The 24,430-nt window shown below is 40.2% G+C and overlaps 1 protein-coding gene across 2 annotated transcripts in view; it reads left to right on the top strand.

The window, feature by feature from the left end:
- RSBN1L (round spermatid basic protein 1 like) overlaps positions 1-24,430 on the top strand; it is a 281,128-nt gene that overhangs the window by 94,701 nt on the left and 161,997 nt on the right. For both annotated transcript variants that reach the window (XM_078679246.1, XM_078679237.1), the window contains exon 2: positions 20,351-20,461. In XM_078679246.1, the coding sequence (XP_078535372.1) occupies positions 20,351-20,461 (111 nt within the window). The remainder of the gene's footprint in view (positions 1-20,350; positions 20,462-24,430) is intronic.

Below are 24,430 nucleotides of genomic sequence, written 5' to 3'. Positions count from 1 at the left end.
ACCCTCACAATCTGACTGCAGATTTTCTAGAGGAGCTACAAGCCCCTATGCTTAGCTAAAAAAAAAAAGGGAACATTGGAAGCGGACCAGGCAGTTGATAAGACGGCAAGCAGTAGCCTTACCCAAATGTAAGGGGGGGGGGGTGCTCAGCGCCTAGAGGTTTCTGTGCAGTGATGTTTGAGACGGTTAGGTAAGATGAAAAGGATATGTTAGCTATGTTCGAACCAGGGCAACTGCAGTCTTGGTCGCCTGCCAGCAGAACTCAATCTAACCAAGGCATCTCCTATTTATCAAAAATGGAAACCCACTTTTTTAGGGCTCGGGCCTACGTCTCCACAAAGTGGAGCGGAGCTCCGAGCTCTTATGTATTAGAAAAAAAAAAAATTCTTTAGTGGTCCGGGCTGCCACATTCCTTAGTGCGCGCCCGTTTTTTTTTATGGCATCTGCCTAGTGATTCGTCTTCGCTGTGCAGTATTTTTAGTAGCCTTGACGCCATAGGCCGTATGTAATTTAGTCGGCCATTTTAGTAATTTACATGGCATATTGTGTCTGGTTACGCGCACGGCAGATTATTAATCTTAATTAGGAGCTGTCAGAGTGCCCCTTTAATGCAATACAGATGGTGGGAGCGCGTTCACCATTACATTGCATTTTATCAGCGGTTACGTGCTCGGCAGTGCATTAATCCTAATTAGGAGCTGTCAGGGTGGCCGTGCTGTAAGTCTGTTATGCGCAAGCGCAATCGGTCTTGTTTTGGCGGGGCTTTGGTGGCGGTGTTCGGCGCTTTTCAGTTGGCTGTTTCAGGGGGACTAAAACCAGGCTACAGCACCATATGTTGACTGCTTCTAAGAGCCTTCATTAAAGGTACCTCTCTAGCGCTGTAATTGTTTTAGGTGAGTGCGTTAATCTCCATTTAGTGAAGAGTGCAGTTTTGAGTGGTATAGGGTATTGTACGTAATTGCTACACTTTTGCAACCCCCATCGCTGTTGTGTACGTGATAGGCACCGGTGCAGCTTTTAGCGTGGCAGGCAACGTCGTATACAGTATGGACGCCGTAAACATGCTGTTGCGACAAAATGACCAATAGAAAGGGGGGGAGTGGGGAAGATTATACCTGCCGTGCCGGGTGCGTTTGTCCCGTCACCAGACCATTTTTTGAGCACTCTTTTTACCGCCATTTTGGACAGAGCTCGGTGTTAAAGCACAAAGGAAGGTGTGCTTATCTGGTGAATGGGTGACGATACAGCTTTCGTCCCTTTACCCCGATCCTTTTGTGTGATGTGGCGTTTTTCATTTGATCCTGGTACACACCCTGATCCCATCCAAGGTCCCTTTGAGCACCAGAGGTCTCCCCGTGATGCCCTAGTACTGCTCGGCTGTTTACTTGTGCTCTGTACAGCGTTATTAACATTGTAACGGGTGCAAGCTTCATTCATTTTCCTTTTCCAATATACGTTCTCAGATGGTCCTTCCTCCGTATTTGAACACTATCTGTATAATGAGTCAATTGCCGACATAATTGCCGTTGGGTGTTGTAATCTCAACTATAAAAATGTGTGTGTGTGTGTGTATATATATATATATATATATATATATATATATATATATATATTACACACACCCACATACGGAGTTCATGTTCCTGATTTAATTTAGAGTTATTTATATGTGTGTGAGGCTATATATATATATATATATATATATATATATATATATATATATATATATATATATATATATATCCTCGCCACTCCACTCCACGAGCAAGATGCAGGCGCTCTCTCCTCTCGAAAAGAAACGTGGAGCACAGACCCAGGTAAGTTTTTTTAAATTTGCTGGTTTATTGGGCTGTAACTAAGTCGGCCATTACGCGTTTCGGTACTGACGTACCTTGATCACATGACACAGTAAATGGTCACCTGGTTTCTTATATACCAACATTTGACATTTTTTTCTTTTTTTCTGTGATGCAATTTAAAGTGACAGTGCTTGTTTTAAACTGTGCAAATACCGCTACAATTTTGACATATTCAACTTAACCTGGATCCATATCAGATTACAATTCACTTGTATGTACATTATTCTAATGTGCAAATAATTACAGGCATTTTTGTGCACATCCGCATATATTGATGTGCAAATTGCGCAATATAGTGCATTTTATCTCGGTATGAATACCATGAAGATACCATCAGAATAAAATATGTACAGTTCTGTGCAAATTTACATATGTTGATGTGCAAATTCCGCAATACAGTGCAATTAGTCTCGGTATGAATACCATAGAGCATAAATATCTAAATAAATAAATACAAATTTATCTAAAAACCATTTTTCTCTCTCAAGCTCTATTTCGCATAAATTGCTTATCGGTATCAATACCAGCAGTGCAAAATTGCATGTGCAAATTTCAGCAGTTCTGTATTTGTCTGTTACACATTTTCGGTACCTCTATATGTTAAGCCCAGATATTTATCTCTGACAATTTGTAGCGAAATTCATAATTTTACTTAGAAGCCTCTGGTAAGGATATGTGTTTTAGTGAAAAAAAAGAAAAAAAGAAGAAAAATGAACTTGTAATGTTATCGTGCAAAAACCTGATAGGTGAGAAAATGGAAAACTTATTTAAAATGTTACAACCAACAACCAAAGTATCATACACTATGATTGTACCTATATTTTAAAAAAGTTGCGTTTTGTTAAAAATCTTTTTTGTTATATTTCCGTTTTTTATTATTTAGGCCATTTCTGAATACTTACACTTTCATTTAGCGAGACTACACCAATATTTTTTACTTTTTATTTTTTACTTCTGTACTTTGAGTATGTCAGTAATTCTCATCTATCACTTCAGATTATCTAGTCATCAAGGTTTTATCTTGCCATATGATATTTGACTGTTTTCATAGGCCGGTGTATAGATCTTCCGTTAAGTTTAGCCCATAAGGATGTTTGGAATCTAGCTTCAATATGTAACTAGTTTCCAATTTTCTCAGTTTTTCATCCCTATCCCCCCCTCTCTTACTTGGGGGTATGGTGTCAATTAGGTAGTATTTGAGTAGTCGGACATCTCCTTGGTGTTTCTCGTTAAAATGACGGGCAACCGGGTAGGTTGGGTCTTTATTCTTGATCGCACGTATGTGTTGCAATATTCTTTTATGCCCCTGCAGTTTCGTACTTCCCACATATTTTAATTTACAGGGGCATTCGAGGATATAGACTACATATTCGGTTTTGCACGTTAGCATTTGTTTAATCTGTTGGTCTCCTTTTCCAAATGCTAAGGCAAAACTTTTTGTATTCACTACATTTAAACACGCCTTGCAAATTTGACACTTATAGAATCCTTTCATCTGGTTAAACCAGTTCTTTTTGGGGATTTCTACAGGGTTATTTACTACCAGACGATCCCTCATATTTGGTGCTCGTCTATGGGGGACCGTTGGTTTCTTTGGTAAATGTGGACCCAATACTGGGTCATTTTTTACCAGTGGCCAATTCTTTTGGATGATACGTCTGATTTCTCTGTGCTGTTTGTTGTACCTCACAATCATTCTAAAGTCTTCTTCTATTTGTGTAGGTGTTTCTGGTACTTCAGTATTTACCTTTGCTAAGGCTGTTTTTAACAGTGAAGTTCTGTCTACCTCGTTGCTTTTCTTTATTGCTGTTTCAATGCATGATCTGGAATATCCACGTTGTAAGAATCTGATTTTACTTGATTCTTGTGCTTTCATTAATTCTTGTGGTGTGCTGCATATGCATTTTATCCGTAGCATTTCCCCGTACGGGATGCTTTGTATTAGATGTTTTGGATGATGGCTATTCGCGTGTAAAATGGAGTTCACCGCTGTCGGCTTTCTGTGCATTTTCGTCTCCAAGTTGCCATTTTCTATATATATCTCAACATCTAAAAATGTCACTTTGGTAGGGCGAATGGGAGACAGGCGTAACTGGGGGAGAAACTGGCCCCCATAGCTACACCTCGTATTTGTAGGTATAACATGTGCTGGAAAAGAAAAATATTGTTATATAAACAGAAATCCATCATATCTAAAAGCATTCTACTGTGTTCTACATAGATTGCATCTCTTTGTCTAAGATAGAATTCTGTTGCCCGCATGCTATCTCTGTGGCTAATGCTCGTATATAACGAGGTAATATCCATAGTGATCAACAAGTAATCTGATTGCCATTTTAGGTCCTTTATTTTGGCCAAAAAGTCCCCTGTATCTCTCAGATATGAGGGCAATCTCTGGACATATTCTTGTAAAAAGTGGTCAATATATTGGGACATATGTTCCGTTAGGCTGTTGATTGCGGAGATGATTGGTCTCCCGGGCGGGTTCTGTGGATTCTTGTGGAGCTTAGGTATGAAGTATAGTACTGCTGTTGTTGGTGTGTTATTCTTCAAGAATAAAAATTCTTCCTTATTTATGAGACCTTTGCTCTTCCAGGCTAGTAATTTTGCATATAATTTCTCATTCGTCATCTTCAGTATGCTCTGATCACATCTGCAGTAACAGTCTTTGTCCATTAGTTGTTTTTGGGCTTCTAGTAAATAATCTGATTTTTTCCAAATTACTAAATTGCCGCCCTTATCAGCATTTCGTATCACCACTTGTCTATTTTTTGATAACTTGCTCATCAGTTGTTTGTATCTTATTTCCAATTTTCTTTTCCTTCTATTTTTTGGTTTATTCTTTGAGTTCTTTCGTGATCTGTTCATGGTAGATGTCTATTCCATCTCTTGGCAGAATTGGGACAAATTTTGACCGAGGTTTGAAGTTAGTAGTACATCTTCCATTATTTTCAACCCTAGTAGTGAGTGCAGAGTAGTGAGTGCAGAGTAGTGAGTAGTGAGTGCAGAGTAGTGAGTAGTGAGTGCAGAGTAGTGAGTAGTGAGTGCAGAGTAGTGAGTAGTGAGTGCAGAGTAGTGAGTAGTGAGTAGAGTAGTGAGTAGTGAGTAGAGTAGTGAGTTGAGTAGTGAGTAGAGTAGTGAGTGCAGAGTAGTGAGTGCAGAGTAGTGAGTAGTGAGTGCAGAGTAGTGAGTAGTGAGTGCAGAGTAGTGAGTAGTGAGTAGAGTAGTGAGTAGAGTAGAGTAGTGAGTAGAGTAGTGAGTAGTGAGTGCAGAGTAGTGAGTAGTGAGTGCAGAGTAGTGAGTAGAGTAGTGTCAAGTCAAGTCAAGTCAAAGGAGCTTTATTTCGATATAGTTATATCTTTAAAAGCAGACGGGTAAAAAAAAAAGCAATAACATTTATCTAAAACAGCTCGCAGTTTAGAATAATAGGAAGCTAAAATTTAAGAAGTTAAGAAACCCCCCCCCCCCCCCGTGAGCATGTTTATCTAAAAGAAACGCTACATAACGGTTGGGTAATAAGTTAACTAAGACAGTCTCTGGAACGAGACCCAATTAAACAATTTGCTTAACCCACTTTGACCTTATACGCCAAGTCCACCCTAGGAACTTGGCTACAGCACTAACATTTAAAACACAGGTGTCAGTCTGGAGAATCCTTAGTGCATCAGCACACCGCCTAGCCCCCAGTATCGAGCATACTGGCTTGATCCATTTACGACGAGGCAATTTATAGGCGGGGCATTCGAAGAACATATGTCCAATGGATTCTGGCCTGGTGGGGCAAAAAGGGCAAGACGAAACAGTTTGGTATGGCAGCTTCCAGCGGGAGGTCAATTCCCTGGTTGGCAAAGAACCAGTTCTGAATTTAAAAAATAACGCTCTGTCCCAGGGAATTAGAATGATGTCCAGGTAAATCTCGCGTAGTGGGGCATCCTTGATTAACAAGAAGGACCTGGTTGCTCTACACAAGTTTGTTTTGCTGTTCCTTTTCTCAGTGATCCAGGACCAGTACATTTTCTTAAGTGTTGACTTAGGTGGGGCGGACCTCTGTTCCCATGCCTCGCCCAATCCTAGGTTCAAAAGGAGAGCTTTAATGTCTCTGAGCCACCTGACTTTGGCCCAACTCGATGAGTCCAGAATTTCCCGTAGACCCTCTGCATAACTGGTGAGAGCCTTCACCCTCCAAATGCGGGCCCACAAAAGAAGGGGGCGAAGCCTTGCCTGGTCCTCGATGGAACGGCAACCCAAGTCCAATTGGAGCGGAATAGTAGGGGCAGATGCTTGGAGGCTCATGAGATTTCTGAAGAAGTTGTTTTCCGACAGGGTGAGCTGGCTCATGTTCAATGCTCCCCAAAGTTCAGCACCATAGAGCGCCGAGCTAACCCCTCTTGCAGCATAAATCTCAAGGACCGTACCTATAGGCTTCATTGAGGATGCCCTCTGCTCTTTCAGCAATGTTCCCGCGATTCTCTTATGATTAAGGAGCATTTTGTTTAAATGGCTATCCCACTTCATGGAGTCGACCAGACGAATCCCTAAGTAGTCAAACTCCCTAGTACGTTCCAGAGGGACGTTATCCAGCAATGGTGGTGTACCCAGTTTTTTGGGGGGATTTAAGATGAGGTATTTGGTCTTATCAGTGTTTATTTTGAGTCCCCTTAAATTACAGAAGAGCTCAAAGCTGGACAACAAGCGCTGAAGACCAGCGGGTGACTTTGAGATCAGCAGAGTGTCGTCCGCGAATAGAAGGGTGGGTACAAGCTGCCCAGCTAAACGGGGAGCGTCAGCAGGAGCTGACAGCAGATGGTCAACTACCCCGTTTACATAGAGGGAGAAAAGAGTGGGAGCAAGTACGCAGCCCTGGCGGACTCCTCTGCCAACCTCAATACGCCCGGTCCTCTGGCCCTGTGTCCCCCAACGCACCTGTGCAAAATTGGACGTATGGAGCCTGACTATAAGGGACAGAAGGTAGTGGGGCATACCCAGCTCTTGTAATACCCTCCAGAGTTGCTGGCGTGGAACTAAATCGAACGCAGTGCGCAGATCAATGAAGGCTAGGTACAAGCTTCCCTTCCCTAGCACTACCACCTTCCAATACAACATCAATAGGCGCAGTGACTGTTCGATTGTTCCTGTGCCTGCCCTAAACCCAGCTTGGAGTAGAGTAGTGAGTAGTGAGTGCAGAGTAGTGAGTAGTGAGTGCAGAGTAGTGAGTAGAGTAGTGCGTAGAGTAGGGAGTAGAGTAGTGAGTAGTGAGTAGTGAGTAGAGTAGTGAGTGCAGAGTAGTGAGGAGTGAGTGCAGAGTAGTGAGTAGTGAGTGCAGAGTAGTGAGTAGAGTAGTGAGTAGAGTAGTGAGTGCAGAGTAGTGAGTAGTGAGTGTAGTAGTGAGTAGAGTAGGGAGTAGAGTGGTGAGTAGTGAGTGCAGAGTAGTGAGTAGAGTAGTGAGTAGAGTAGTGAGTAGAGTAGTGAGTAGAGTAGTGAGTGCAGAGTAGTGAGTATAGTGAGTAGTGAGTATAGTGAGTAGTGAGTAGAGTAGTGAGGTGAGTAGTGAGTAGTGAGGTGAGTAGCGAGTAGAGTAGTGAGTAGAGTAGTGAGTAGAGTGGTGAGTAGTGAGTAGAGTGGTGAGTAGAGTAGTGAGTAGTGAGTAGTGAGTAGAGTAGTGAGTGGAGAGTAGTGAGTAGTGAGTAGTGAGTAGAGTAGTGAGTAGAGTAGTTAGTAGTGAGTAGAGTAGTGAGTAGAGTAGTGAGTAGAGTGGTGAGTAGTGAGTAGAGTGGTGAGTAGAGTAGTGAGTGGAGAGTAGTGAGTAGTGAGTAGAGTAGTGAGTGGAGAGTAGTGAGTAGTGAGTAGAGTAGTGAGTAGAGTAGTGAGTAGAGTAGTTAGTAGTGAGTAGAGTAGTGAGTGCAGAGTAGTGAGTAGTGAGTGCAGAGTAGTGAGTAGTGAGTGCAGAGTAGTGAGTAGAGTAGTGAGTGCAGAGTCGTGAGTAGAGTAGTGAGTAGAGTAGTGAGTAGTGAGTGCAGAGTTGTGAGTAGTGAGTAGGACATCACAGGCAGCAGCTGTGCAAGCTTCTTACACTCACAAGGAGACCACAGGCAGCAGAGGTGCAAGCTTCTCACACTCACAAGAAGGACATCACAGGCAGTAACGGTGCAATATTCTCACACTCACAAGGAGATCACTGGCAGTACACACCACATGAACACACTCCATAACACATAGCAACAATACATTGGCATTTACAATGCCATTAGCTCAAACTCAAATAAATCCGAGCCCGATTGCATTTCTAATGCTTGTTTCTATTGGAACCACTAACCCTCATTGGTGAGCTCAGAGTGACAGGCCAATCAACATCTGCAGAACCTCTGATGCGGAATTGGCATGACTAGAATATCTAGCCTTTCAAAATGAAATCACAGCCTTATTGATTGGTTACAGTTAATGTCTAAAAAACATTAGAATCTCTACGCCGTCTACGGTATCTAGAGCCACATTGAAGTCCTTTTTTGATCTCACAGACAGAGCTAGTACATAAGCTAAGCTCGGATTTTTGTAGAAGTCACTGCAGGTACAATCACTCGCACACACCATTAAATGCAGTTCTCTTGATTTTGCCGTACTTATTTTTTATTTTGCCATGAAAACGAACTGTGAAAAGGTACTGCTTTGTTGGTCTTATCAGTACATGTTGCTGTTGCTTGAAAACATGTATTTGTAACTGCTCTGGTCATTGAGTCATTGGAGAGAACTTTGTTGCTACTCAATTCTCGTTATTCTCATGAATTTACTTAATTAATTTTTTAAAGATGCCCTTGTTTTTGTTATTGGTAAGCAAAATGGCTACTGGGCTTTGTTCTTTTGTGAGCCTCATGAAAGAAGACAATGTGCCTAGGCCAGCTAATCATGTAGACACTTGTTTAGAGTTTAAGGTTTGTCCTGAATAGCAAAAACATACTGCTGGAAGGTGAGTTATTAGTATACATATTTTTGAGCTGAGCAGAAACGACCAGTCTTGCGGAAAGAACTAAAAATAATAGATGGAAAAGTTAGTTTGAACCACTGACAGCCATCTGGAAATCTAGCATTCATTCTTTTCCTAGCTCACTGTAGCATTCTCTGTTAGAATTGTTATTGTACATTCCTGCTGTAACATTCTCTGTGTATTCAATAGAACAGTCTTAACTGGTCTTATGCTGGAGGTGGTTGTTCAAGCTGTCTCGCATAATAAACTTCTCAACTTCTACCTGGCCTGCCTTATTGAATTACAACATAAATTTGGCGACGATCGGGATCTATGATCAGGAAGGTCTAGAAAAGAACCACGCTTTCACTAAAGATTTTTTTCATCCTTGAAGAAGTTGAGAGATAGAGACAGCGTTTGCCTTCACAACTCAAGAAAATTCAAGGTATTATCTATTTCTTTAATCTGTGTACGAAGATTGCACCAGCGGCAGCCTGCTTTGTTTTATGTGCTTTGATCGCACCAGCGGGAGTTGAACTTCAACCCCATTGCTTTAATTTTTTTTTCTTTCTTTCAAACAAGAGAGTTTTGAATTTTTTTTTAGTAAGACGCTATTCCTATTGTGCGTGACACTAGCGAAGGCGTCTTTTCTTTGTTTCAGCCTTTAATCTTTAATTATCGCCGCTAACATCAGTAGCATTATTTGAAACTCACTGGACCTTTAGAACGCGCGCTACTGCCCGCGCCTCTCCAACGCTGATCTGAAGTGTCACCACACGCGTCAACTCCACAGCATCATCACACGTATCACGTCCTTACGTGTGCGTTTCAGCGGCCATCTTTATTCACCGTCTCCATGGTAACAGCTACGATCGGATGTCGGCAAATTAACCCGTTTTAACCTTTATTTCCCTTCGTTTTCATTGGAGATTGCGATAATAAACAGTACCATTAACTCAACAATTCGATATTTAAACTTTGGTACATCGTTTTAAAAAAAAGAAAGAAAAAAAAAAGGAAAAGCTTTGGCACTTCACATTGGATATTTTCTACTGCATTTCCTGCCCTTCTTTACAGACTACGGTGACTACCTTTATTATTTTGTGGAACCACATTTATTATATGCTTAATATTTTCTTTTAAACCTTGAAATTTATATGTATGTTTATAACTAATTTTGAGTTAAAATGTCAAATAACATTGCTTCACCTACACATTTTCTACCCATAGCCGGAGATCCTAAAGTGGAATGGGATCTTTGGTATCCTACTTTTCTGGCTTACGTAGATGTAATTGAAGAGGATGGTTGTTCTCCTAAAAGAAAATTGGCCTTATTAAAGAACTGTTTAGGTGGTGCAGGACTCAAAGAATTAGAAAACTTGCCTCCTGTTGAAAATGTTGGTGCTGGTGATTTAAATATTTTTGAAATTGTTATAAGACAGTTAAGCATTAGATTCAGAAGAAAAATCAATATTGTAATGGAAGGATTTAAATTTTATTCCAGAGTACAAAAAGAGGATGAGTCTATAGAAAACTATGTAGCTGCATTGCGCACTTTGGCCGGGTCTTGTTCTTTTGAAACTATAAATTTTGAACAAGTCTTGAGGGATCAAATTATGATGCGCACAAAAAGTAAGAAAATCCAAGAACGTCTTTGGATGGGTACCGAGTCTTCTCTCAGTGCCGTGTTAAACATTGCCAAAGGTATTGAACAATCGGAATTATTTGTGAATGAAATCAGAGGTCAGTAAGTCAAAAGTAAGGTAGTGATTCCTGAGGTATCATTAGTAAAAAAATTTACTAACTATAAGAAAACTTCTTTACCTCCCAGAAAAGACTTTTCTGGAACGGAAAATAAATTTTCTGTAAAAAAATCCCAAATTATATGTTATAGATGTGGTGCCAATGACCACGTAGGAAGCTACAGAGGTTGGTCTGCTTGGAACAAGATTTGTATAAAGTGTAAGAGACCGGGTCATTTTAACAAAATGTGTAAATCTTCTCAAAAAGTAAAATTTTTGTCTTATGAAGAATGTGAAGACATAGAACAACCTTCTGAAATCAACACCTTGTTGTGTGTTGGGGATTCTAAATGCAAGGGCTTTCCCACTGATATTATCATTATCAATGGGGAAGAAATACCTATGCTCATTGATTCCTGTGCATGGTACACTATTATTGGCAAAAATGTTTTTAACCGATATTGGAGCTCCAAATTATTACCACCAGATGTACATCCTGGTGGGTATTCTGGTAAGAAAATCGATCTTGAGGGGTACATGTGGGCTGATATTAAGTTTAAAGACAGGACGACCAATGGGAAAGTATATATTGCTACTAAGGGGGCATCTATATTATGTTGGCCTCATCAACACGATTTGGGCATTAAACTTGACCCTAATGCCTCCCCTCCAGTAAATGTGGTTCCGCCTGAAAATTATTTCATTGTTCAATTGAAGAACAAATTTTCATCCATCTTTACTGATACTTTAGGAGTTTTTGTAAACTTTAAGCACCGTATCATTCTCAAAGAATCAGCCATTCCCATTCGGCATAAAGTAAGAAATGTTCCATTGGCCTATTGTGACAAATTGAGAGGGATTTTGTCTAATCTTGTTGATAAGAAAATCATAGAACCTGTTGAATCCTCTCCATGGGTTTCGCCAGTGGTTTTGTCCCTTAAGAGCAATGGTGAACTTCGTCTTTGCGTTGATCTTCGGAGTTTAAACAAAGAGAGCTGGATCGACCGACACCCTTTACCTCACATCCATGAACTCATCCCTACTCTTTCAGGTGCATCGGTATTTTCTACACTAGATTTAGCTAGTGCATACCACCAAGTAGTCTTACATGAAGAATCTAAATTTTTAACAACATTTATCACACCAGAAGGTATGTTTCAATATTGCCGAATGCCTTTTGGCTTAGCCAGTGCGGCTTCTGTTTTCCAAAGACTTATGAAAACTGTTTTGGAGGGGTGTGTGGGTGCTATCGCATTTCAGGATGACGTCCTAATCTATGGTAAAAACTATGAAGAGCATGATGAGAACCTAGAAAAAGTTTTAAAATGTGTTCAAGAAAAGGGTCTGACATTAAAATTGTCCAAGTGCAAATTTAGACAAAGCAAAGTCGAATATCTTGGCCATGAAATTTCTTCCCAGGGTATCAAACCTAAACTCAATCATATCTAGAGCATTTCAAAAGCACCGGCACCTTCGAGTAAGGAACAATTAGTGTCATTTTTGGGGCTAACTGAATTCTACAGTAAGTTTGTTCAGAATTATGCCTCAAAAGTACATCCTCTAAGATCTTTGTTTAAAAAAAGAGGTAAAGTTTGTTTGGTGCAATGACCAACAATCTGCTTTTGATTTGTTGAAACAAGAAGTTGTGAATGCGCCTTTCTTAAGACCATTCGACCTGGGTAAAGAATGCATTGTATGTGTTGATGCAAGCAATGTGGGTCTGGGTGCTGTGCTAATCCAGAAAGATAAAGGTGATGAATATGTAGTTTCGTACGCTTCCAGGACTTTGCGGGGCGCAGAGTACAACTACTCTACCATTGAGAAAGAGCTATTGGCGTGCACTTGGGCTTGTGAGCATTTTAAACAGTTTATTTGAGGAACAAGGTTTCGGTTAAGGACTGACCACAAGCCCTTAATTAACATGTTGGCAGCTGGTGGTGGTAGAACTCTAACTGCGCGTTTGGCTCGCCTAGCTGCAAAATTGCAGGAATTTCAGTGCATTGTGGAGTATATTCCTGGTCGTTTGAATGTACATGCCGACTGCATGTCCAGGTTACCTTTGGTCAATTCCATTAGAGCTGACTATTCTGGAGGTGATTCTGATGTTGTTTTTAACATCGATGATGTCAATGAGTGTAACAATGCAGGTCTGTCTAATGGCATATCTGAGATTAATTGGAGAGAAGCAATGAGTAATGATACCAGTTTGTCTTGCGTTGTGGATTATTTACAGCATGGCTGGCCCCAGGAAATGTATTTATCTGGTGATGTTCTTTCTTTCTTTAAAGTTAAGGATGAACTTATGTTTGATCAGGGTTTCATAATTAGAAGCGACAAGATTATTCCTCCTTTTGCTTTGAGAGAAAAGATTGTTTCTATGGCACATGAAGGCCATATGGGGATGAGGGTACCAAGAGACATATTCGTGAATTTTACTGGTGGCCTGGGATTGATAAAATGGTTGACAAATGGGTTAGTTCTTGTTCTCCTTGTGCTAAGAGCGACAAAACTGTCAAATCATTGTCGGTAGACATTTCTCCTATTGAGTTTGTCACATGTCCCTGGAAAAAGTTAGGCATTGATATTATTGGACCTCTTGCTTTGTCCTCTAACAAAGATGTGTTTTCTTTAGTACTAATCGACTATTTCTCAAAATGGCCTGAAATTAAGGTTGTGGACAAAGTTGGTTCTACCCAGGTCATTCAGTTCCTAGATGAAGTTTTTTGTAGGGAGGGGATTCCAGCTGAAGTTGTGTCTGATAATGGTCCACAGTTTGTCAGTAGAGAATTTGTGTCTTTCCTTGAAAGATGTGGCATTGTGCATAAAAGGGTGTCAAATTATAACCCCCAGGCCAATGGTCAGACGGAACGATTCAATAGGGTTATAAAATAATCCATCCAGTTGGCCATTAAGAGTAATATAGATTGGAGGAGAACTTTGCGTGCTACCTTGTTGTCTTATCGAACCTCGCCCAATTCCGTTACAGGTTTGTCTCCTTTTGAGATGCTTAGAGGTAGGAAGCCTGGTTCAAAACTTCTTCCTTGGTGGATGAAAGTTAAGCTCCCGTGTGAAACTTCTATTGACAGTAATAAAATAAAGGACAGGGTTTTGAAATACCAGGAAAAGATGAAAAGCAATTACTTGTCCTTAAACAACCGTTGTAGAAAGATCAGGGTTGGTGATTTCGTGCGAGTTAAGTTTGGCCGGTCTGTTGGGAATAAATGGAACAAATGGTCTGATCCTTGCAAGGTCACAGAAATCTTTTCTAAAGCAGTTCGTGTTGAGGGGGGTAAGGTATGGAATTTTAGAAGAGGGTCTTTATGTAAAAACTTGAATTTGGAAAGAGATCAACGATTAGCATCTTCTTCTAGTATCCATGATTCCAGTATAGATAACATGTCAAAGGATTCTGTTATGGAAGATGATGTACCTTACTCTGCGATGATAGATACTTTTATGTGTGAGAATCAAAATTTGAATGATTCTATTCCTGTTATTAATACTTCTCCTCAAGATGCTTTCCCCAGACGTGTTAATGTGGGTGATGTTGATAACGCTATCTCTCAAAACACTGTTTCTCGAAACAATGATGTTACTGACTTAGTTTTAAGGAAGAGTTCTCGTGCTAAGCAGATTCCTGTGAAATGACATGATTACTTTTGTTAAAGTTTTTTTGTTTTTTCTTTTCTCTTTTCTTTTCCTCTGTATTTCTTTTGTTTTTTTAAAAAGGGGGAAGGTGTGTAGCATTCTCTGTTAGAATTGTTATTGTACATTCCTGCTGTAACATTCTCTGTGTATTCAATAGAACAGTCTTAACTGGTCTTATGCTGGAGGTGGTTGTTCAAGCTGTCTCTCATAATAAACTTCTCAACTTCTACCTGGCCTGCCTTATTGAATTACAACACTCACCAGCCGTTATTATAAGTTAGCAATGTGCAGATCTGTTGTGCCCGGCCCTAAATGCCAGTCCAGCCTAATCTTTTCGGCCAGGAGTTTCCAAACTTTACTGTAGTGAGAACTAGTTGTGATCATTGAAAAACATTGAGAGGTACTCAAGGCTAAGCAACTCGCACACTGTTACCAGACATCCCCATGCCCAGCTTTAATGACTTTAAGGCTAATGTCCATAGAGCCAGAAAATATGATTGGAAAAAAATACCTTTGAATAGGGGCACTTAGACCGAGCTGCCCTGTGTGTCAGTGATAGTGTGGTCTTTGGGGATGTATGAATAGGTGTGCGAATGAATGGGATGCATGTATATGAGTGACTCAGAGCCTGTGTTCTATGTACATGTGGCACAGGACATACCGATCATCATATGTGGCCCCGTTACATGTGTAACACAAACATGAAAACATTTGTTTTAAATAGAAGAAATGTAAAGTGCAGAAATTTTATGCAAAAAAATTCAAAATATGGAATATTTTTCTGCACTTAAAATGTCTCCAATTTTAAAAAGTGACTGTATTTTTCAGTTGTACATTTGGCACAGTGTCTACTGGCCATTAGAAGCAAGAGGCCTGCTATTTGTAAATTCAATTCTTTGAAATGGGAGAAAAATAAAATGAAGTTTACTCAGTTATTAAGGCAACTTTTCATTTTATTTTTCTCCTATTTAGAAGCATTCAGGAACATCAGTTTGTTCTCCTCCTCCAATATTGAGTTGCCAAGCACTTTTATTTAAGAGCTGAAGATCTCATTGCTTCAGTTTTTCACCTCTGTGCCCCAACCATCAATCTGACTGAGCACCTCATTATCAGACCCTGCTATCTGCAGCCTGATGATCATAATTCGGTTTACCCTGTGCTTATTTAAAAAATAAACTAGAGGCTGCAAAGCCACTCTGAAGGTGTCTGGGCGCTTCTGGTAGCTCGAGATCGACTAGAAGGTACAAGGCCTAGCATAGGTGTCTCCAACCAAACGTAACATAAGAGCATAACTATACATGTTACCAGACATATTGAGCCTCCCCTGTAAAGTTCAGCTTGTGTGCCCTTTATCACTGTAAGCCTAAGACCCACATCTGAGCTTAGCCATCTATAAGAAATCTGATTATTATTGGGGTGATAACTACCCACCTCAAGAAGTAATCACAACTCTTGTCAGAGTGAGCCCTTAAAGTCACTGAAATTAACCTGCGCTAGGGCACCTTGTACCTATAGTTGGAGCAGACAGGCTTAACTTAGGCCAATATATGAAGTATTTTTGCAGTAGCAAAATAGTAATAAAGTCAAAATACAAAACAATAAAAATCCCAGACTGACTTGTAAACTCTTTATAAACAAAATGATACCACACTTCTAAATATCCGATAAAGTGAACCCGCTATTTTTTAACTTCCCAGTAGATATAACACCAAAGAACGTCTATGGTCACATTAGACCGAGACGTAGGCCCAATTTCAACTCACTGCAATGGAGCTTGACCACAATGGAGCGTGGGTCAGAAACACCAACGAGGTTTATCCCGGTAAATATTTTACTTTATGACTTAGGGGCCTATTCTGATGTCGGATGGAGTCTGTCCGACATCGGATAGGAACTGAAACCGAACGACCTATTGTTGTCAGTTCCAGAGTACGAAGCTGCCGAACATAGTTCGGTCGCAATTTTCTACTTACCGAAAGGAGAATGCATTCTGAACGGAATACATGCTTGCATTGTTAACTGCAGAGGTGCAGTTCGCCCCTGCACCCTGTGGCAGGCACCTTAAGGTGCCTTCCACGCGGTGCAGGGATTACCGGGTGGCACCGTATGTGCCCCTTAGGCCGCCATTTGGTGGCTTCGAACCCATGGGGGCCCCAAAGAGAGTTTCCCACAGCTTTTTTGTACCAGAAAGACTGGCACAAAAAGGCATTGGGAAACTGCCATTGTACTCCCTCGTCCGGAAAGAGGCGCCGGGGGAGTACTGAAGGGTTTCCGGATGGTGGACGGGCTGTTTGAGCCAGTCGTAAGCCAACCGGTAAACCAAGTTGCATTCCTTTCCAACCAAGCTCATCAGAATGGCTCGGTCGGAAAGGAATCCAAACGGCACTTTTTAATGCGGGCAGGGAGGGCTCCAACCAACGGTCGGATCCCTTCCTGCCTGCATCAGAATCGGCCCCTTAGTCTTTTAAGTCCCAATCAACCACAGGAGTACATGTCCAGGCCTCAGAAAATCATAAGAATATTACTAGACCTGCAGATCTAGCGACGTAAATATTCTATTCAACCTTACTAATGTACTTTACCCATAATCTGGTCTCAAATTGTGTGATCCTAGCAAATATTTTTACAGAGCTGCTTTTTCATCATGATAACATATGCAAGTACCCTCAAATATGCAAGTTCAGCATTACTGCTGTACAAAAACTGTTTTGTTTGATTAAATAGACTAAACTTTTGATCTGTGTATAATAAGAATCCAGCCCACATATAGGGTACACATAACCCCTGACCTGCCGCTTAGTTTACTACAAGCATTGTCATTAGACTGGGGGCAAGACTGTTTCTCTGTTCATGTTTAAAAACGTACTTTTAATAAATATTATCACTAAAGCATGATTAGGTAGTGCATAGGTATTTACAAACCGCATATTTTCAGTTGAAATGGCCACAAACGTTCCCACTAACATGCAGGTTTACTGATAAAACGAAATCGCGTATAAAGCATAATGTGCGGGAAGTGTGTTTCAGTGTTTGTACAATTGATTTACAAGCTAGTTGAATGTTGTGTTAGGAAAAAAAGCCCGACATCCTATAGCCTTTCATTTTACACTCTTTGTATAGCACGATTGTCACAGTTCACTTTATAAATTCCTCTAACTTTGCTGCTTATTTTATCCTAGAGGTTGTGTTTAGTTTTCTTTCTCTGACACCAGATTGTAAGACACAAGCTGATATTAGACTTCTGGCGCTCAACCAGAGCGAATGTGACCAGATAAAATCAAGATTTAAAGGTATCTTTATTGCTCAATCACTTTCTGAGCTAACTGAACTCCTGTTTATTTTATCAGTTTGCCAGAACAGGCCAGTAAGCCCTAAAACTAGTTTGCCCTGGTAAAATCTGATTCGCCTTAGGGAGTGGTGGGTTAGTAGATTTCTCGAGGCCTGACGTCTGAGGAACTCACAAGAGTGCACTTTGAGACTCAGAGTGTCTGGCACAGGCCAACAGCAGTGTACCGTCAAGGTCCAAGTGCCACTGGTCAGCAGGGTTCTTCCTGGAAAAGGCCTATTGCTGCTTATTGTCTCCCTGTAAAAATACAGGAGATCAGCCATCTGGCCCTTGGAGTCTATTTGTTTATTCTGCGTGCAAGAGGGATCAGGTCCAGTCCTTCAGGGCGCCTCCAGATCACAGACAAGTCTACTCCTCTTCTGATCTTCCGCAAGTCCAGAACATTTTCTGTAGTGGGTACCTGGAGTTGCAAATTTATGTCTGGCACAAGATAGTGGGTGTGGGTGACTACTGACCCTCCCCTAACCAGTGGGATAATAATTCATTGGCCCATGCCAACCTACTTTTGTTATAGTTCCAGTTTGACATATGCAAACATCCCCGGAATGCTGGGTCAGGGCATTTTCAAGATGGTGAGAGTCTTTGGCCAAACTATACTTGGGCACTACAGTCGGGTATTGTACCTACAACAAACCCCAAGACAAAAGTCTGGTAGGACAAAGAAGGGTCCTTCAGAAACTAGACAGGGGATCTCCACTAATTACTTTGGCATCTTGTTCCCTCCATTCCAAGTGTGCCCCAAATGTTAAACATGGCTCAACAGGCTTGTCAAGCAGGATTTGACAGTGTGCTAAATATCACACGGTGCCCACAGTCCCCACTTTGAATATTCTGTGATGTTCAGAGGTCATGTCGCTGCTCATTCAGGACAGGCAATTGTTTCTTCATGGGAGGTGTTTCACACCTACTCAACGCCAGGTACAGTCTGACAGCTGGGAGAAGCGTATGCCAATTAGCTTTCTGACCGCTTAGGCAAGTAAAAGGTAACATTCTGTAGGCTAGTTTTCTTTAATATGTATTAAAAATTCAACTTCACAATCGAATTTGATTTTTATTATCCATTCAAAAAAATAGTTGTTGAATTCCTTTTCTAGCTTGTCCCAATATGCAGTATTCATATTGTAACATGAACTCTGGTTTTCTACATAGAACAACTAGGACTGCCACAGTGAAAATAGCTTTTTGGGCCTTGTCACTGTAGGGACATGGTATTGTTTTTTACATGTCCCATTTTTAAATACCATGCACCCTGTAAGGCCTACATTGGAGTTACTTATTAATATTTAAACAGAAGGGTTTATTCTGTCAAAAATGATTATTTTGACAGGTCGGACTGCAGCTGTCAGCAGACTTCAAAGAGTGTGCAATGCCTACTAGACACCAGGGATTGTTATTTAAAGGGCAGAATGGGGGGGGGGGGCGGCCTTCCCTGGTCCCAGAACTCAAAATGTAGATATACTTTGCCTACTTTCTCAGTCCCCTCGAGGGGAATCCACAAGCACTGGGTCCCTTTAGAATCCCAAGGATGTGTGTGTGTGTGTGTGTGGGGGGGGGGGGGGGGGGCTGACATCCATAATGTTTTTTACACTTAAGGTATTGACAATAAATTTGCATCCTAAGCACAAACTACCCCGAATAGCCAAAAATGGGCATAGCATTGTAGGGGGAAAGAGCAATCAAAAGGGTTAGTAGAGACCACGCTCTGAACATTTTGAATTAAACATTTTCATTTTAAATTAAGATCAGATTTGACTGTGAATATATGACTTATTAATGTACTTGTCTTTATTATACTACTTGTGAATTGGAAGTAACCAATATTTGACCAGTATGTTTTGTTTAAAGAGAGGCAGTTTCCGTTATTTTGAACCAGGATATTTTAGTGTTTTTACATGACCACGTTCATTTGAGCGTAGAAGGAAGAGAAATTGAACCTCGAAATGCATCGTCAACTTCTCCGGTGCTTTAATTAAAGTTTAATGAACAATTAGCAATATGCGGATAAATGGAAAAAACAAATGGAATAGTGTTGAATCTTGGATATTTTTTCATACACGATAGTGTATATGATTCATAGCCCAGGTGAAGTTCACCTGTAACAAAGTGTGCATATGAGACAGTGCTACTATTTGTTAACAAAGGGATCGGCACATTATAATCAATGGAATGTATTTATTCTTACCATCCAAACACAGTAAGTGGCTTTTTCAGCAATAGAAACTCCTCTTTTCTGGACACTATGTGATGAACTGTCTTTTGACAGCTGCTTATATCTTATTTTAAAAGGATTGTCTACATCTAAGCATGACGAGTAACTTGAAGGGTGTTCGAGGCATGAGCCTATGTCGATTAAAGATTATCTAAAAAAGGTTGCTCCTCCTCCCAGGTTACCCCCTCTCTACCCAATCATATCTTTGGACTCGGACTTCCCAATATCTAGTCCATTTACAAATTCTGCACTGCTGTAGGGGGCCAGGAAGCGCTGAAAGACAACATGTTGTGCCTTATACTTTGCATAAATAATTTATTGTAGCAGTTTTATTGGACTGCTGTTTCAGATTGCCCGAAATAATTTGCTCGCTACAAAGCCTAGAAACCTTTTTCTGTAGACAATTTTGCCTTTAACTGCCTGTTTCTCGAATTTTAACTATATATTGTGTTTTAGTGCTTTTTCTGCATGTTTTCTTCTTGACTTTTGAATCAGACAAATCTGCAGCAGTAATGACTATGTAACTTGAAGTATTTACAAATTATCGACTTTTATTTGCTAAATCATTTTTGTTTCTTTTCTATTCAGTCAAGGAAAAAGTTAAAGAGCGTGACAAAGACAAGCACAAAGAAAAGAGGAAACATAAAGTAATGGATGAAATTAAGAAAGAAAATGGCGAGGTTCGATTATTGCAGAAAGGTAGGATTCTGGAAGTACTGATATTTCCATATTACACAAGCTATTTATCTTTACCTTCTTTAGGTAATAAATTGCTGATAATTTCCTCATGTGTGATGCTTCAAGTTGTGCTATGTGTACCAAGTCAGTACCTTGAGAAAAGTGTTGTTCATTTGAACAACTATCATTTGTATTCCTTAATTTTGCCCTTAAACAGGAAAATTTGTTATCCAGAAAATGTGTTCTGGTACACGTTGCCTTACTTTGGTCCCTTATGAATGAATGAATGAATGTGGGATTTGTATTGCGCGACTTAGCCCGGAGGCATCAAGGCGCATATTATCAAACAAATAATGTGCAGATATTCCCTAAATGCACTTTTAACATTAATGTTTTATAATCTATTTTAGCCTTTGGGGATGGGCTGGGTTCCAGAATAACTAGACCACGAAGTTGTAAAGATTTACCCCAAATGTAGGATTTTGTTCAGGCCTTGTCTCACTTTGCTTGCCTTGGCTATGGAGGTGCAATGGGATTAGTTTCTCCAGAGACTACATCTCATCATAAGTCCCATGTACCCAAAAGCTGCACCAGACAACTCATTTGCAGTGCTTTCTTATCCATCCATCATAAATCTATGTGGAAAATCTCTGATTTTGTTTGTAATACATTTGTCACCTACACAAGTCATTTCTAGTTGTGATTTAATTTCCTGATTGTAAAAGTCTGCATTCTTTGAAGAAATTCTGTGTATGTTATGATGTGTTGTACATGGAAACATTGTACCGTTCTCGTTAAAATTAAAGAAATGTAGATTTATAGTTTAACGTTTTTGCCATATTTCTTTGAAATATGCATTTTATCTTTTTTAAGGCTAAGAGATCAGATCAGATCTGCGAACATTGTTATGTAGATGTTAGGAATTACCGTCATATTGTTTAACATTATTTTTTTGTGTTTGTTTTGGAAAAGTGCAATTGTTGGGTGAAATTAGAAATACATTTTAAAAATTCCGTGTTGTAAATTACATGCAAATGCATTTTTGGCTCCCTTTGAAAATAAAACTGTGTGCTCCCGCTAAGCCTCAAGGCATCTTTTAAATGTACTTTTCATCTACTTTCCAGGATCATTGTTATCGTCTGTTACATTTCTTTGTTTTGCTTAATTTGTTTACGTGGAACATAGAAAAAATCATTTTGTATCAAAAAACATTATGCAAAATCTAGCACATGAAGAAAAAGTTGAGAAATTAGAAAAAATTCATACTTACAAATCCTACATCTGACTCCTAGGATAAGATTTTTTTTTCATTTCTTAAATTTTTCTTTAATGAATATATAGGATTTTCTCAACGTTTATCAACTTGCACTATAAATTATTAAGCGGCTAATCTAATTAACCGCTCTCGCTAAAACTGCAACACATTCTTTTGGACAGCATCTGGAATAATATCACCCACAAGCCTCTACACATCTACTCATTAGGACCGTTCAAAGGGAAATATATAGCGTACCCAACCACTCCTTTCGACATGTCAGCTAGCACCTGAACGAGGTGCACAGCTGAAAACCGTAGTTCTGGTTGCCTTCAAATAAAGAATACGCTTTTGGCGTGTGTGTGTGTTTATGTGTGTATTTATTAGAGTGACTTGACATTGTGGACAGATTACACAAAATTGCTAAATCATGAATGTGTTATCTAAGGTTTGGCATGCTAATAGTGTTCGTACAGCGGAGTTATTTTCGTGTGCACGGGAGGATAAAAGTTACAGGGTGGTTGGAGTGAGGGGTGAAAAATAAACGTTTTTTCTGGTTTTTAGCTCACTAAGGAAATTTTACTTTTACCTACATCCAAAACCACTGAGTGGTTTTACAGAAAACTTGACATGAATGTAAAACTTTACTCAAAAAGTGGGATTCTGATGGTTTGGTGTAAATCCTTTTCATGGTTTTTGAGACATCTGTGTTTGAACAAAGTAGGAGGTGTGCTTTAAAGGATTACCAATTTTGTACAGCTTGTCAGGTGAAAAGCCATTTCTTAATATGTTTATCATTTTGGCGCTGTTTCAATAAACATGAAATTTGGCAGACAGTATGTTGCAATTACTCTCAGTATTTTAAAATGTGGGTGGATCCATGAAGGGTTAAATTGGTTGAAGGGCAAACAAGTGTTCATTTTCTAATACTTTTGGCACTGTGCATTGATTCCGCATACAATGTGACTGAAAATTATAAGAGTTTGTTAGTATATCGAATTTTGTGCCAATCAATCAAGGTGAGCACAACATTTAAGTTGCATGTATGTTTGCTTTTTTTTATGTATCTGCATCAAGTGAGGCAGTTAGCAAGTTATACCCAGTGTGGGTATTTCAGGTTTTTTGAAAATACAATTTGGGGAGGGACTGGGGGGGGGGAGTTTAAAGTGGAATGAATACTATTTTTTTTACTAATAGCTCTGGCACCGCTTGAGGTGTTCACACGAAATTTGGCAGGGTCTTCGCCTGTTTAGCTCTCCCTTAATATTTTTTACGTTTGTGCATATTCATCGAGGCCAAATTCAAAAGGGGAGGCAAAAAGTGTTAATTTGGTCATACATTTGGCACTGTATGAAGACCCAGCACAAAATTTGGCAGAAGCTTGAAAGGATTGATTTTCTATTGTCATGTACAATTTGTACTAATCTATCAAGGGGGGTAAGGTTAAAGGATCAGCAATAACATATTAATTTGTTTATAACTTTAGTGCTGTTAATGAATATGCATCAACTGTGGCAGGCAGTAAGTTACACCCAGTGCAGATACTTCAGGTTTCCTACAGGTCACATGCGCTGTCCGCCATGATTTGTCTAGTTATCTCTTTTTTGTTTCTGCGTGGTCAGCAAATTGTTTTGAGCATGACATTCAGCATGTTATGGTGTGTTGTGTGGGTTTTCTTATCACACACAGCCTTTAGGGGTTGGTAGTAGGGTCTGGCTTGGGGCCAGGTTCTATGCCCTGCACTCCACCCGCTATGGATGGCCTACAGCCTTGCACTATCTCCACAAAGTCGTTGTTGGCAGCAAACAACATCTTTTGTTTTTAATGGGAAAAATGAGTTCTGGTTTTGATCAAACTTGACAAACAACTGAAATTCACTATTTGTGGTTAGCTAAGCACACAATTCATGCCATAAGTTGTGCCAAGTGCCATGCTAAAAGCACCACTTTTCAAACAGTCAGAACATGACTGGTGGTGCAAATTATGGTGGCTGTTCTGTGTAACTGGTGAATTGCGGTGGTGGTTGTTTCAGCCAGAACCGTTACTCTTAAGTGTTAACAGTTTTTAGGTCTCGCCTACGCAGCGCGCATGCGCTACATAGGAGGACCTTTAGCTGTCACTCTTCTCTTTTTGGAAGCACACACTAGTTCTTGTGGCAGCATCCACCTTGCGGGAACGAGCAGGGGGCGCCGCAAGCACGAGTGCAGTGCTTGAAAATGAGTAGACTGCGCACGCACCACTCCCATGCTTTCACTTTCTTTACTCCCCGCTTTAACTTGATTTACTACCCGCTTCTCCTTTATTTTTCATTACCTGCTCCTATTTATATTTATTCTGAACTACCACACTCTTTCCAGAAGATAAAATGTCTTGAAATTCTCAAAGTGTTGATCATGGGATATTTATGGCCCGGTCCTTCGTCGAGCTCCTCAGTTGCTGATCGTTCATTAGAAAACCTTTGCTCGAAAATCATTTTTATAGAACTCTACATCTGGAAACCATTTATTCATAATATGTTAGTATTGGTTGAGGGGCTGTCAAGAGGGTTGCACTCATCAGTGTTTTCGATTTCTTCTCCAAACTATCTCCCCTTTTCTATTTTCTCCTTCTGCTGCTTTGGCCCTCACGGGTTTCTCTTTAGGGCTTCGCTGTGTCTGTCTTTGCAAGTTTTAATTGAAATGCCATTGCCTTCAGGCAGTTAGCATTTTGTGTTATTGAATGTTGCATGTGCAGGG

The sequence above is a fragment of the Lissotriton helveticus genome, chromosome 1_1 (genome assembly GCF_964261635.1).
Source record: "Lissotriton helveticus chromosome 1_1, aLisHel1.1, whole genome shotgun sequence".
Lineage (NCBI taxonomy): Eukaryota > Metazoa > Chordata > Amphibia > Caudata > Salamandridae > Lissotriton > Lissotriton helveticus.
The sequence above is the reverse complement of the archived record's forward strand: the minus strand, read 5'-3'. Positions and strand labels throughout refer to the sequence as shown.